The sequence below is a fragment of the Chenopodium album genome, chromosome 18 (assembly GCF_948465745.1).
Source record: "Chenopodium album chromosome 18, dcCheAlbu1.1, whole genome shotgun sequence".
In the NCBI taxonomy this organism is placed as follows: Eukaryota; Viridiplantae; Streptophyta; class Magnoliopsida; order Caryophyllales; family Amaranthaceae; genus Chenopodium; species Chenopodium album.
This window is the reverse complement of record NC_137851.1, coordinates 336,980-351,521: the sequence shown is the minus strand read 5'-3', so window position 1 is coordinate 351,521 and position 14,542 is coordinate 336,980. Positions and strand designations below refer to the sequence as shown.

General features: G+C 32.5%; 2 protein-coding genes across 2 annotated transcripts; one reads left to right on the top strand and one right to left on the bottom strand.

Moving 5' to 3' along the window:
* Nucleotides 1-921: 921 nt before the first annotated feature.
* On the top strand, nucleotides 922-5,479 carry LOC145591075 (two-component response regulator ORR24-like). Its single transcript, XM_081647459.1, has 6 exons — nucleotides 922-1,308; nucleotides 1,991-2,143; nucleotides 2,919-3,308; nucleotides 3,759-3,835; nucleotides 3,920-4,933; nucleotides 5,210-5,479. The coding sequence occupies exons 1-5, from the start codon at nucleotides 1,179-1,181 to the stop codon at nucleotides 4,910-4,912; spliced, it is 1,743 nt and encodes a 580-aa protein (XP_081503585.1). The 5' UTR covers nucleotides 922-1,178; the 3' UTR covers nucleotides 4,913-4,933; nucleotides 5,210-5,479.
* Nucleotides 5,480-6,367: 888 nt separating this feature from the next.
* LOC145592992 (brassinosteroid-related acyltransferase 1-like) lies at nucleotides 6,368-9,958 on the bottom strand. The gene is made up of 3 exons (XM_081649507.1): nucleotides 9,530-9,958; nucleotides 7,514-7,978; nucleotides 6,368-6,899 (listed from the first exon to the last, which is right to left on the bottom strand). Exons 1-3 carry the CDS (start codon nucleotides 9,938-9,940, stop codon nucleotides 6,393-6,395), a joined length of 1,383 nt encoding a protein of 460 aa, XP_081505633.1. The 5' UTR covers nucleotides 9,941-9,958; the 3' UTR covers nucleotides 6,368-6,392.
* Between the last annotated feature and the right edge of the window lie 4,584 nt (nucleotides 9,959-14,542).

The following is a 14,542-nucleotide window of genomic DNA, read 5'->3' as shown; positions in this document are numbered from 1 at the left end:
GCATCGACCTTTCTAAATAAATATTTGTTAGAGAAATAGATTGGACTACAAAACATTTAGTTGACCACAGATTCTAATCTTAAACATTCAGGTTAAACTTGGATATTTGACTTTTCTTGGATAGTTTTTCAAATGGCTCCAAACCTAGATATACATAAGATGAATAATTATAACAGCCACAATTATCCTAATAAACCTCTGTAACAATTTGAAAAAGTATACTATGGAGTACTCCGTAGTATATTAGCAACTACTCCAACATAAGAAGATCAAACACTTATGCAATACGGAATATAAACAATATTGTAATTATTTGTGACATTTTTAAAAATATATTTTAGCAAATCATAAATGTTTGTGTGCATTTATGTCCTAGTACTAGCTTAGCACTTGCTTATGAAGGTAGAGGCTAGAGATGAATGAATGATCCGTGCCTCTTGCTTTTGAAATTGACTTTGATTATTTATATAATATTTATAATTATAATCATTATATACTTATATACAAATGTATTTTTTTTGTCAGAGTACTTGATTGTTATTACATGTGTTATACTTCGTATATAAAGAAAATTTATACTCTTATTTTTTTTTTTTTTTTTTTTTTTTTTTTTAAAAAAAAAAAAAAAGATAACCTTACAATCGGGAAAAAAAAAACCTAAATAAAAGGAGCAATACTTTCAGCAAGTCTGACTGCTTGCATGCTTCATCCAGCTTTCACAGTGTCATCCATATATGATTAAACGTTAAAGTCAGATTCCATAAAATTTTCTAACATTTAATTCTCATAATTTAAAATTTAATCAATTAATTATTTTAATTAATTGATTGACAAGTATTTTTAAAAAAAAAAAAAAAAAAAAAAAGCAGAGTACCTAAATTTCTAATTCAAAGTCTTCCTTTTTACCCCTTTTAAGTTTTAACTCTTTCCATCCATCCTATTATTCTGTCTTTCTCTCTCTGCAAATAAATTCTCAAAAATTTCTCAGTTGAAATTCATTGATAGTGACTTTAACTAATTCTTACTGTTTTTTTATTTTATTTTTATTTTCTCTCTCCTCATTTAGACTTTTAGTATTGCTCTGTTTTAAAACAGGGGAAAAACAGAGTTCACAAATCTCCCAAAAAATAAAAAAGATAAGAACTTGTTGAATTTTTGGGGATAATTTGGTGAAAAAAATGACGGTTGAACAAAGGGAAGATGAATCAATTGATCAATTTCCAGTGGGTATGAGAGTTTTGGCTGTTGATGATGACCCTATTTGTCTTAGGCTTCTGGAATCTCTCTTGAGAAAATGCCAATATCATGGTATGTTTTCTGAAATTTATTATCTGTTATTTTTTTAAAAAATGGGTTTTTATATTTATGATGATTTTCTGGGATTTCTGTATAATTTGTTAGTAATAATTTTACACTTCATTTCTTACCCTAGAATAATTTTCTGTGTTGTTTACTAATAATTGTTCTAATTTGCTACTCTTAATTTACTAATGAAATGAACTTCCAAAACCCCCTGTTTTATTATGTGTTTGTTATTGATTTTGCATCTGGATGATTTATTAATAATTCAGATATTGTATGTATTTTTTTTTCGAATTTGTGAATTTTCAGCATGATTTTTAGTTTCTTTGCAAGCAATAGATTCTGAGATTTGTGTTGAAAAGATTGTGAGTTTGTGTTTTTTAGTCAATTTAAATCCTCTGATTGAATGCCTATAATTTGGGTTAATTTGATTTATAATCTACAGTAACTAAATAGTAATATGAGCAATCTGTGAAGTTGGGTTGAATTTTTAAGTTTTAACCCCATATCATATTTTCTGAATAATTAGCTTTGACCATGAGATCTATTTATTTTTCCACAAATATATTCAATAATTTGGAATTTGCTAATATTGTTGCAAAATGAGTGTCTATTACGGAGTAGTTTCAAGTGCATAATTCAATGTTTATTTCTGGTAAATGATGTATGAGAGTTTTGAACATTGTAGTTACGACGACAAGCCAAGCCATAAAGGCTCTGAAGATGCTGAGGGAAAACAAGAACATGTTCGATCTCGTGATTAGCGATGTTCATATGCCGGACATGGATGGTTTTAAGCTGCTTGAGCTTGTTGGCCTTGAGATGGACCTGCCTGTTATAAGTAAGCTATCAATTCATTTCCCTTTTAAATCATATTCTGTGTATCTTCTACTCATAGAAATATGTTTAATTGTACAAATCAATTTGATTCATTTCATTATTATACAAATATCTGCATTGATTGGATGTATTTCCTGAATGATTTCTGCTTTTGAAATAAATTGAAGACTTGATTGTAGACTTAATTTGCTTAATTGGTTACATTCACCTCACTTCAATTTGATGATTTCTATTAAAGACTTATCAAGTCGGTTAGTTTGGACTTTGGAGGCAGGTTGATTTGGATAATCTTTTGTGTATTAATTGTGGGATGCTCTCTTCGCTTGTAATAAATTCATAATGCTATTTGGGGATGTTAAAGAAAACTTGTCATCTTTAACAAAGTGGATTTAAGCTATTACTTAATTTCCAAACATACTCTCACGTAAATAGAACGTTGGACCGTTGGAGAAATAATTAAAAGGAGACGACTATCAGTAAGACAGTTCAAGCAAAATTAAAGTGAACACTTAGTTATGAGGGGTGGTTATAAGGAAAAATGTGAATATTAACTTTGAACATGGAGTTTTCAGTGGGTTTTGTGTAAGAAAATCTTGTTTAAACACCGGAATATTTGGGGCAGGCTCGGGGTATGTAATAGTGGATCGACTTTTAAGTGTCTAATTTAGATTGATTGTCCTTTTATGTGGGTTATTACGAAATCACAATGGATTAGTGATTGGGATGGTGATTCTCACCAAGTTAACGTGCTAAAATGGGAAAACTTATGTTTACAGTGCTGTCTGCTAATGGTGATCCCAAGCTGGTAATGAAAGGGATTACGCATGGAGCTTGTGATTACTTGCTTAAGCCCGTGAGGTTGGAGGAACTGAAGAATATCTGGCAGCACGTAGTCAGGAGAAAGAAGTTTGATCCTAAGGACCGAAACAGCTCTAACAGCCTGGACAAGAATTCCGGTGGAGATAATGGAACTGGAGGTGCAAACTCTGATCAAGATGTGAAATTTTGTAGAAAGAGGAAGGACCAAAATGCAGATGATGATGAAGACGAAGATGAGGATGATAATGAAAATGAAGACCCTTCTGCTCAGAAGAAACCCCGTGTTGTCTGGTCTGTGGAGCTGCATCGCAAGTTTGTTGCTGCTGTTAACCAGCTTGGTCTTGAGAGTATGTTCTCTCTTATTCTCCTGTTCTTGCAGAATTTATGATGATTCTATAGCTTCCTTTTGATGGTCATTCTATATTTCTATTAAGTTGATTTGATTTTTGTTTGTTTTTTTTTTTTTTTTTCAGTCTTAGTTGATTTACTTGATTATATAGAATTGTCATGATCCTAATATATACCTCAATTTAACATTATAGTATCAACCATCAAGCTACATAGAAAACATCATGAGGTGCCGAGGACACATTGTCACCAAAATTTGCTATTAATATGTAATTCAACTTATAATGATGATTGTAATGCTCATTTCTCTGATCCAAGAGCTCTGAAGGGGTTCAGAGAGTAGTGCAAAATTGTTCTTGTTATTATTGTTATCACTGGTAGCTATTTTACTTTGTACTCGAGAGTTGAGATTCTCTAATCTTGTATTATGTTTTCTTTGTGAAATGCAGAAGCTGTACCTAAGAAAATCCTAGAGTTGATGAATGTCGATAAGCTTACTAGAGAAAATGTGGCCAGTCATCTCCAAGTAAAATTCAGCAAACTCAGTGTTTTTGATATTTTTAGAATAACACCATTTTCTCAAACTTCCTTCTCTTTTTGTGTTTTCCAGAAATATCGATTGTATTTGAAAAGAATCAGCGCAGTGGCTAATCAGCAAGCTAACATGGCTGCCGCGTTAGGAGGGCCTGATTATCTCAGAATGAACGCAGTGAATTTTCATGGTTTCAATGCGAGTCCACAATTTCATAACAACTCTCTGAGACCCATCCCACCCCCTGGAGTCTTGGGCAGATTGAACACTCCAGCTGGGATGGGCGGCCTTCACGGGCTACCTCCTTCTGGACTTGTTCAGCTGAGCCAGCCCCAAAATCCAACTTCTTCCATCACTGACTCTAAATTCCACCCCAACTTGTTTGCTGGGGATCATACTGGCAATGTACTTCAAGGGATGCCGACATCATTGGAATTTGATCAACTCCACAAAAATAATACCATCTTAAGTGGCTCAAGCAATTCAATTCTCAGCCTTCCTAACAGTTCATTGACGATGCAAGGTCGTTCTTCTCAAGAAACACTAAGTCTTGACAGTTTTGGGGTGAACATGAACTTTGCCCCTAACTTGCTGGATCATAATAGATGTAGTAGCAGTTGGCCTGCAGCTATCCAATCGCAGCCAAATTCAATGGACAATAGGGTGCATGATTTTTCACCAAATATCTCTATCCAAAGCCGGCTGCAGAACTCGAACATGATGGGTGAGAATATGATGCAGAACACGAGTCATGTGGCCAAGCAAGTATGGGATGTAGATTTTTTGGATGGCTCGGCAAATCCTTCAGTGACTGGCACTCACAGTGCATACAATCCAAGCAGCAGGAGTAGAGATACGGGATATGATATGATGGGACAACCGGGGTTTGATTGCTTAGCCCCCCACCCCCAGCATGACCAGATGCTCCAAAATTCAGCAGTTGACATGACAAGAAAAACAAAGCAAGGGCAGTTCATGGAACAAGGAGGGAGGCCTCTGGGAAGTTATAATGCTGGTAATGGTGCCGGGTCCTTGGAAGATGTTGTGACCGCGATGTTTAAGCCTGTATGATCTTTCGTTTTCTTTGTGCAGGTATACTCGTTGAACTAGGTTTACACCCTTAATTATTGAATCCAATGCGCTGATAATTATCCTGTAAACCTTGTTACTTCACTGTGGGGTCTGAAGCAACTGAAGTCGGTTCTATGTTCCCCCTTTTCATCATACTTAGTTAAAAGACCTTTCACAGGATAGGAAATCATACCTTTGTGAAAGCATGCCTAAAAGTTCACTTGTATAGTTTGTATGTTACCATGTTTTGAGCGATGCTGGTTTTTGTTTTCAACTAATTTGTTGTTTCTGTTTCAGGAACAAGATGTGAAGACGTCGAAGAATGGGGAATTTGAATCTGATATGTATTCCTAGTTAGTTGAAGGCTTGTTTAATGGTAGAAGGTAAACTGGAGAAGCACAGCCCAATTTGGGAAATCTCCTTTATTTGTAGTTTTATTATGATACATTTGCTACCTTTGTTTTAGGCTAAGTAGTTGGTGTTCTAAATAAATGTTATGGTTAGTTGGTACTCAGATGCTTACCATGCCCCATTCTCTAATTTAAGGTTTCGTTCTTTTCACATGAATTGCCCATTTTCGAACATATCTGAAATTTGCTTCCATCTAGACTTTCTTGGTGTATATGTACAAGCTCGACATACCACATATGAAGTCTTTTTTCAAGGCAAATAAGTTCACACGATGGCCAAGAAGTTCAAACATGTTTTAATAAACGCTATTCAAATTCAAGTCACAACTAATTGAATTTCAAGTGAATAGAACAAGCATCTACATCCTTAACCGGTATTCGTGCCTTAATGCTAAACATCTAATGATTTCCATTTTTATGTTTATGATTATAATTTGATATTTATTTTGTCAGACTCGAAATGTCCAGATATCATGGTATCCAGGCATCTATGAGATTGGATGAGGTAGTATATATCCCATTATTACTCCTCTGACATGAAGATGCAATCAAATGATATCCCATCTCTGAACAGTGAACAAGATATTTATTTATCTACTGGAAACAATAATAAAGACAATAATTTTTTTGGTACTATTACCTCGTATGTTAAAGACATCTTTGTCAGATTTATCTTTCAACAATGCAATGATCCCATCATTAATCATAATGCCAAAGTACACCAACATTTAATTTCAGGGTAAATATTTGCTAATGTCACCTTACATAAGCATGAAAGAAGCCAAATTATCTAGGGCTATAATTTACAGCCTTCTTCATCACCCATCCATACGGTGCCACATTTAATTTTAGCCGATAACATCTATTCCACCAAAGATTTTACAATGGTTACAAATTACAATACATTTGTTGTCATTACAACCGTACATAAGATTAATTAATAATTAGTGTAATTTTTTTTTTTCTTTCGATGGCTACAATAAAGTTGTAGCTGTTGTAATATATTTTGAGAGAAATACAAAAGTAAACAAAATTAGAGGAACAAACCAAAATAAAATAAATTGTGGGTGTTAAGAAATATTGTTGAGGAAATAGTGAGAAAATGTAGTAAGGATTTGTGAGTATAATCCAATCCTGACATCAATACCTTTATCTTCCTTAGGACTTTGCATGAAATATGCAACTTGTGGGACAGGAGGAGTTAAAGGGCATGCAGAAACAGCTGAATTTGCATAAGGGTGCATGAAATTAACCTTGTGAAATGGCATTCTAGTCCAATCTGAGACCATGGTGAGCTCCCTTAGGGATGGTAGGGCATCCCCGGACCCCTCGAGTACCTCGAGATACGTGCTAACGTAATCATTGTCAACGGAGTTCTTGGCCATTTTGATCTTGTTGACAAGGGTTTCATAGCTTGCGAGCTCAAGTTCACCGGCAGTGAGGGCGACGGAGGCTAGAACATAAGCATTGCCACTGAAGCCTTGGGAGAGTTGGGGTGTGAGTCTGGTCCTTGTGTCTACTGCAAATTGGAGACATACCATTCTTTCTCTTCTTAGCCCTAGTGCTTTTGTTTTTGCCTGTAGTATTGTATATTAGTCCATATACATGCTACTCGTATAATATAAGATTATATATGTACATGTTGTGAAATTATAATGAACTTAAATCTTATATTAGCAATAAATCATACTATAAATAGATATAGCATTCATCGAAACCTTTACAACTTAAATGAAAAAATTAGGCAATGGTACAGTGAATTGAAGCTTCTCTCACCATAACACATGTTTTTATGATGCAGCTAGGTTCAATTATCCCTCAAACCATGACCTAACATATGTGTGAAATGATACGTGGTACATGTTACACTGATACACCTTTAGACTAAAGCTAGTTTAAAGTAGGTAGCAAATTGTACTACCGTACTAGCTCATTCCATGTACCAATTCAAATGTAACACGTTTAAAATATAAATGCGCAAAACTTTAGTCAATTGCTTATTAGCAGATGATTTCCAAACCAAATATTCATTCAAACACACTTAATAGTTAATAACTAGACGCCAATACGTTACGTTTGTTCATTTTGAACTTAACATGAACAACAGTATATCATAAAATCCAATTCAAAGTTACACAGTTAGGTTTAACAATTATTGATAATACTGTTCAGACCAGCTCAGATTACTAACCTTCCATAGGTGTGCAGTGACAATCTCAAAAGATGAACACGACGATGAAGAGTATCTATTAAGGCCATACGCTTTCCTCTTCAAGGTATCAATCATCGACGAGGTGAAGTGAAAGGTCCTTAGAACACAATCATCTTTAATAGACGATGGTACAAACAATTGAGGATTCATAAGCATGCCACCACTAGGAGCTGCTTGGGTGATCAACTGGTACAAATGTTGAATAGCCGCGACTTTTGTTAATGCAGACTCTGGATTATTGTTGTTGTTAGAGTTGGATTTGAGGTGTAACAATCTATCTCTGTCATGCACAGGTTTATGCCAATCAAGTGGCTTAATTCCAAGCTTGGTAGCATGAGTTTTGGAAGCCCAAGCTGATAAAAAATTGAAGGTTGCTTGTCCATCGAAAAGTGCATGACTTGTTCCTACCCCAATTGAGTAGCCTCCACATCCAAATTTTGTCACCTGCATTAACGAACACTTTTAAGTCGAGCATAATATAATCAAACAAGTTACGAGTATGGTTACAAATGATGCAATCGTATGCCACTTTACTCTAACTAAATTGAGGAACTCCTAGTTGATCCTTGTCAAATTATATTGGAGTAAATAAAGTTATCGCCCTATTTAGTTAGGGAAATTCCAAAATACCTACAATATTATACAGTTGTTCACAGTATGGACTAGATCGATAGTATGATCCCTGAGAGTATATATATTCTTTTATTAGATGATTGAGGTATATATACTTCGTATAATTTACTATTGGCAACTAAATTCAAGGATATCAATAGTTCAAGTGAATTCGTTAGCACGTGATTCACCTGAAATTTCTAAGGGAGTTATGAGCATCATAAAATAACAGTCTTAGTAGCTATCTTACAAAACTTCTACGATTTAAAAAAGAAATAGGGTATTTGCTACTTAAAATAAAATTTGGATCAGTTACAAAGTATTACTGAACTTATATTAGCTAGTGATATAGGGAAATTACATATGTCCAAAACTTGATTAAGGTATAATTAATTAAGATTATATAGCTACATACATAAACATAAGTTACAATCATAAAGACGTCGAAATTCAAGATAATCTCATCAGTTCTGTAATATAAGATGTATATTGACTGATAAACACTTAAATTAACAGCATAATCTGAGAATAAACTAAATTTCATTTGATGCAATTAAAATACATATGGTGAATTACTTTTTCCATATCATAATATTTTGATCATTATGTCTATAAATAAATTTATTTTAGCATAGAGCAAGGGAAAAAAATAAAAGTGTTTTTCAATGGTTAATTAAGCAACTAGCTAGGGCTAACTATTATTAAATTTATAAGAGCTTAATTTAACATACATGTTGATATTGCCGGAAGCCCGGAAGTATGTACATACAATATGAAACTTGGATCATATTAACGTCAAAGTGTTTTTTTTTTTGGGAAAAAAAAAACAATTTTAACCTCAAAGTTAATTACTAACTGATTCTAAAAAATAAAAATAAAAAATAAAAAAAAACTATAAGATTATGTTTAATTTGGAGGAAAAAAATATAGTCTAACTTTAATAGAATATAATAAAATTAAATTCTACACTTATAATAATAGTGAGTCATAAACATTATTTATTATAAAAATTTATATGTAGGGTTATCTTTTTGATAAAAGAAGGAGTATTTTATTTTCCTCTTTGGGTATGAACAAACAAGAAAACAAATCAACAAGAGTGAAAGAATTGCAACAGCTTTTATATATAAAATTAAATAGAGTACAACTATAAAATTACAAATTACAAAACCTTTCTGACTTTCATCTTTTTATATTATTTGTAACAATTAAGTGAAATTCTATTAGAGTTAAGGCAATTCAAGGACTTTGGACTTAATTTATGGTTATGTCATGTCATACTATATGTATACGATGTAATATATATAACATACATATTATAGCGAAAATTGCAATAATATACACGTATTAAAATGTAAATATTACCAAATTAGAGTAAATTACCTGAGCAACAAGAAGGGGCATATCAGAAGTAGGCTTATAAACCAAATTCTCAAAAAACTCATTATATTGAGAAAGATTACCGAGCTCCGAAACCCTAGTTTGTGTAACAGCTTCAACCATAATTGCACCGCCATTGTTGCACCAAAGATCAAGCTTATTCCCATTATTAGGGTTTTTGCTTAATCTCCCAGCTGCCGGGTACCATAGCGACAACGTCTCCTCTAAACCAAATTTCAAGCTACTAAATACATAATCATTACTATAATTATGATTATGAGAAGGATTATAGAAAAACACCAGGTACATAAGTGTAGGACATTGCCTATCTAAATTGGAAAGCTTTATAATTTTGGTAGGTTGCATGTTTTTTGGATATAAATTTACCTTTTTTGTTACAAAAACACTAGCCATGAATTTTTGGTAAATAAAGCTTATAAATTAAATTAGTGTAATATATAATAGAGTAAAAATGAATAATTTGGTTTTAATGAGATATAGATGAATGAGGGTTTATGAACATATATAAGGAGAGTAGAATGAAGATAATAATAATGTAGCTAGGGAAGTAGATTCAATTCCTAGCAGCCGACCTTTGTCTCTATTAATAATGGGTTTTGTTTAATAATCTATCTTATTAATAAATTAATTAGAATGGTTTATGACCTTTTTTTTTTTAAAAAAAAAAAAAAATTGGAAAAAATCCATTGAATTTGCATGGTACTGTACCTATATTTGTGTAAATGACATGAAAGTTTAAATTCATATAATTATATATGACTACATATTATTTATTGTCTGGTTCCCACTGTTTTTTATTTTTTTAAATAAATTGACAGAGACAAAGATATGCACGGTTAAAAGGTGGCCGGTTCGTCCATATGCTAAGTAGTAGTTATAATTTTCTAAAAATAGTTGTACACTAAATTATAAAAATGAAGTATACATATTTTAGGAATAATTATAATAATAAAAATAATACGGGTAATGTATAAAGTTGAGGTGCAAAACTTGTATTCATGAACCTACCTGAATTAAATTTAATACATAAAAGGATGAATGTTATGGTTGTCCAAGATATATTTTAATTAATAAGTGAATTAAGCTGTTAATAATGGGAAACAAATGCAGTTGTTAAGGCAGAAAAGTAGCAAAATAATGAAGAGAGACAAAGGTGTTGTAAAAAGTGTATTGATTCTAGTTACAGCGAGCTTTGTTTGTAATGTTTTCAAGTACCCAAGAAATTCTGGTAACATACATACAGGTGCTCTCCAAGAATTTTCTTGTCTTCGGTCGAAAAATCTTTGTTACCAATCAAGTTGTCCATCGCCAACTTTTTCCAATATAATGGAGGTATACTCTCTTCATCCAAAATTTAAAAATACAGAGGATATACAATGTTCGGGAAGAGTTGTTACGTTTCCTATGTTGTTATGACTGTTTATGCTAAATTGATAGTATTTTCTAATGTACTTACGATTGTAGTTTCACATTATTGATGAGAAGTTGAGAATTCAATACTTATATGCACTTATGCAGTGTAATGTACTTTATATATTGCATGTAAAATATGCTGATGTTAGTGTTTAAGACAATGTGACAACAATGTGACTAATACATATGAAGTATATTACTAATATGACTACGATTTTAAGAGGCTAATGAATCGGTAATTTTCTAAGTCATGATGATTTTAGGGTTTAGAATTCTTACAAGATCAAAGGAGGTTCCATCAAAAATTCAATTGATAATGGTTGATATCTCTTCCCTAAATCTTCTAAATGGTTAATATCTCTTCCCTTTCCAATAACTATGTAACATATAGTTTGACATTTCAGCACTCATGCACAATATTAAATTTCAACATGATCCATAATAATAGTTGAGTTGTGGTCATACATGGCTCCAAACAACATTATATGACCTTGGAATGCAATTCCTACAATAATATTGGGATTTTTGGACATCGAGTCTCGAAACCTCTAAATTTGGTCAAAAATCGTGGATTATAAACTTCATTTTGGACAGTATATGGCTTTTTCAAAATTGAAAATGAAAGACCTCGAGATGTTTTTCTTGGACCCCACAAGACATCAGAAGGCCATTTGAGTGGTTGGAACCGGCCACTTTGCTTTTAAACAATCAATATGACTGTTTTTGTATATGCCTCCTTTCATTGATTATATTAAAGGTCACCATGCATGGGCATTTATGTGACTCACTAATGATTGTATATAGTTCTTAACAACATTATATGATCCCGAGATGTATTCCTTACAATTTTGTGAGTTTTCGACACCAGAATCCAAAATCTTCAAAATTGATCCGATTTCGTGTATTATAGCCTTCAAATTTGGATTCAGAGAATAATTTTTTACCAACCAAGATTATACATCCAGGTGTTTCTTGGGCTTCCCAAACGGCCTTGGGAGTCTACTTAATGCTCAAAACCATGTGCATTAATGCCTTAGTTCACCCTTTATTGTCATGTTTTAAAATGTCAATTCTCTTGTCTTGTCTTGCCTTGCCTTGGCCTTGTTACCTTGTCTTAGCCTTGTGTTGCCTTGCCTTGCTTTAATTATCCCTAAGGCAAGCCAAGACACTAGGTAATTAAAGTTTAATGAGACTAATTAATCAATAATTTTCTAAGACATTATGAATTATTAGAGTAATTAAAGACTCCAAAATGAGGGTTTAGATTTCTTACCAGGGGCCTGTTCACTTCAGCTTAATTTCAGTTTAGTTCAGTTCAGTTCGTTCCTTATTTCCTTCTCTCATAAATATTCAGTTCAGTTCAGCTCAGTTCAGTAAATGTGAACAGGCACCAAATCAAATGAGATTTATTTCATCAAAAATTCAATTGACAATGAGGGTGGAGATTTATTTCATGAGCTACGTGTGCTGATGGGGGATTGCACTCCAGATGTATGGCCTGCTATCCTTGGTGGCTCTTCAACCTTCTAAATTGATTAATATCGTCCCTTCCCTTCCCTTATCCATAACAATATAAGACATCTCAATACTTATGTACAACCTTAAATTTCAACATAATACATAATTAACAACAATCACTCGACTAAACTAATTGTCCTTTTTTATAACTGGTTCAATAGTATTAGTCATTAAAAATAGTAAAATCTATATATGAAATTCACTGCTAAATACCTTTTCCCTAACAAATTAAGGTTAATCACACCAATATAACACAATTTGTACTTTTTTTTTTTGACAAATTAATTAGTACTATGTATAACACAATATTTCAAGTATTAATTCTTAGCATAATCCGACATTATATTTATGGAGAATACATCTTATCAGATTGCAACCTCGCTCGTGTCAAATCATTTTGGTAACAAATCAACCAAGTCCCTTGGGAGTGAGGGGGAGGTAGCATGATGTATGAATATGAATATATGATAAGATGTAAAATCATATGAAGAAAAAATAAAGGTACCTTTTTATACTTTAGTGAAGAAGGTTGAGTTAGTTAGTTTATGAAAAAAAATCAGGGATTCTGTTTGGTCGTACAAACATGATTTTTGTACACACATTGTACCACTAAAAACTAACACAAAAGAAAAAACATATACTTGTTTATAGCAAGTCCTAAATAAATAAAAGATTAATTAGTACAATTATAGTACTAATTAGTAATAAAATAAGGGGATGTTTGTTAATAGGGGAAAAAAGAGAGGTGGGAAATCGAAGCAGCAAAGTTAAGCGAGTGATTTGTTGGAAAAACAGGTTGGCAAAGAGAGTTGCTGTTTTAGTTAAAAGCATGCGTGTTTTTGAAGCTCAACTTGTCTTTCTTTGGTTTCCACTTTCCCAGCACTTTGCCGTTTTTCCAGTCATCCCACAATTATCTTTACACTTTTTTTACCTTTCTTGCTTTTTTCTCACTTTCTTCCCTCTTTTTAAAACTTAATTAATAAACACTAATAGATTATATTAGGTTGAATTAAAACATACAAGGTTTATCTCTATCTTCTTCTATTGTATTCTACATTTCCTATATTATCTCATGGTGTGTGAATTCAATCATAGATTGTAATAAATTGGTCACCCTTTTTGGCAGTGTTTGCCTTTCCTCGCCGGGTTGAGTTTACATATGCTGTCGAGTATATGTACCCGTCCAGTAGTTGTTGCGTTGATATTGTATCACAAAGTTTAAACTAATACAAGTACGTAGTAGTTGATAAGTTTGCATTTTGGGCTAACTAAAATTGTTAGGATTCTAAAAGTTCTACTAGTATAGTAGTAATAAGTATCGATAAGCTCATTTGACATCCACATAGTTTTAGCTATCTCATATATCACATATGTGTATTGATCAAATATTATTGAACTTCATGATCTATTAACAAATATATTTTTTTTATTGAATTTCATGATTACTTGATGAAAAAACGTAATAACACGTGTTTTAAATAAACAAAGTCATAATATAAACATACGTACAACATAAACAATCAAATATAAAACCGGTACTTTGTTAAATAAAGGGCCTAGCAATCTTAATCTAGTTAAATTGCCATTTCAAATAAGTTCAATGATTTAAAATTTATAGAGTGAAATATTGTACATACAAGTGTTACGTTTGCTTCAACTTCTATTAGCCACACACAAGATTCAACTACAAGATATGTAGGAGCAAATGTTTTGACTTTAACTTAACCAATAAACCTGATTAATTACAATTAAAATATGTACAACTTTCCATTATGTTATAGTTAATTGGTATATTTTGCTAAGGTCTAATATCAGTCACAAGATTTAAATATAGACCCTTAATCAAGTCCTTCACTAACAGCTCCATAAAGGGCAGTACCAATTAAAATTCTTAGCACAAAATAAAGTAACATACAGTAGTTGGTAGTTCGTATAAAAGTCTAAAATACTTGTATGTACGTATCTTTACTTAGAGTGGTAGACAACAAGGGTCTTCTATTGCTGCGGCTTTGGCTGGCAAATTAAAAACTGCGAAGGTGGTCCTTTTAATACCCGAGAACTTGA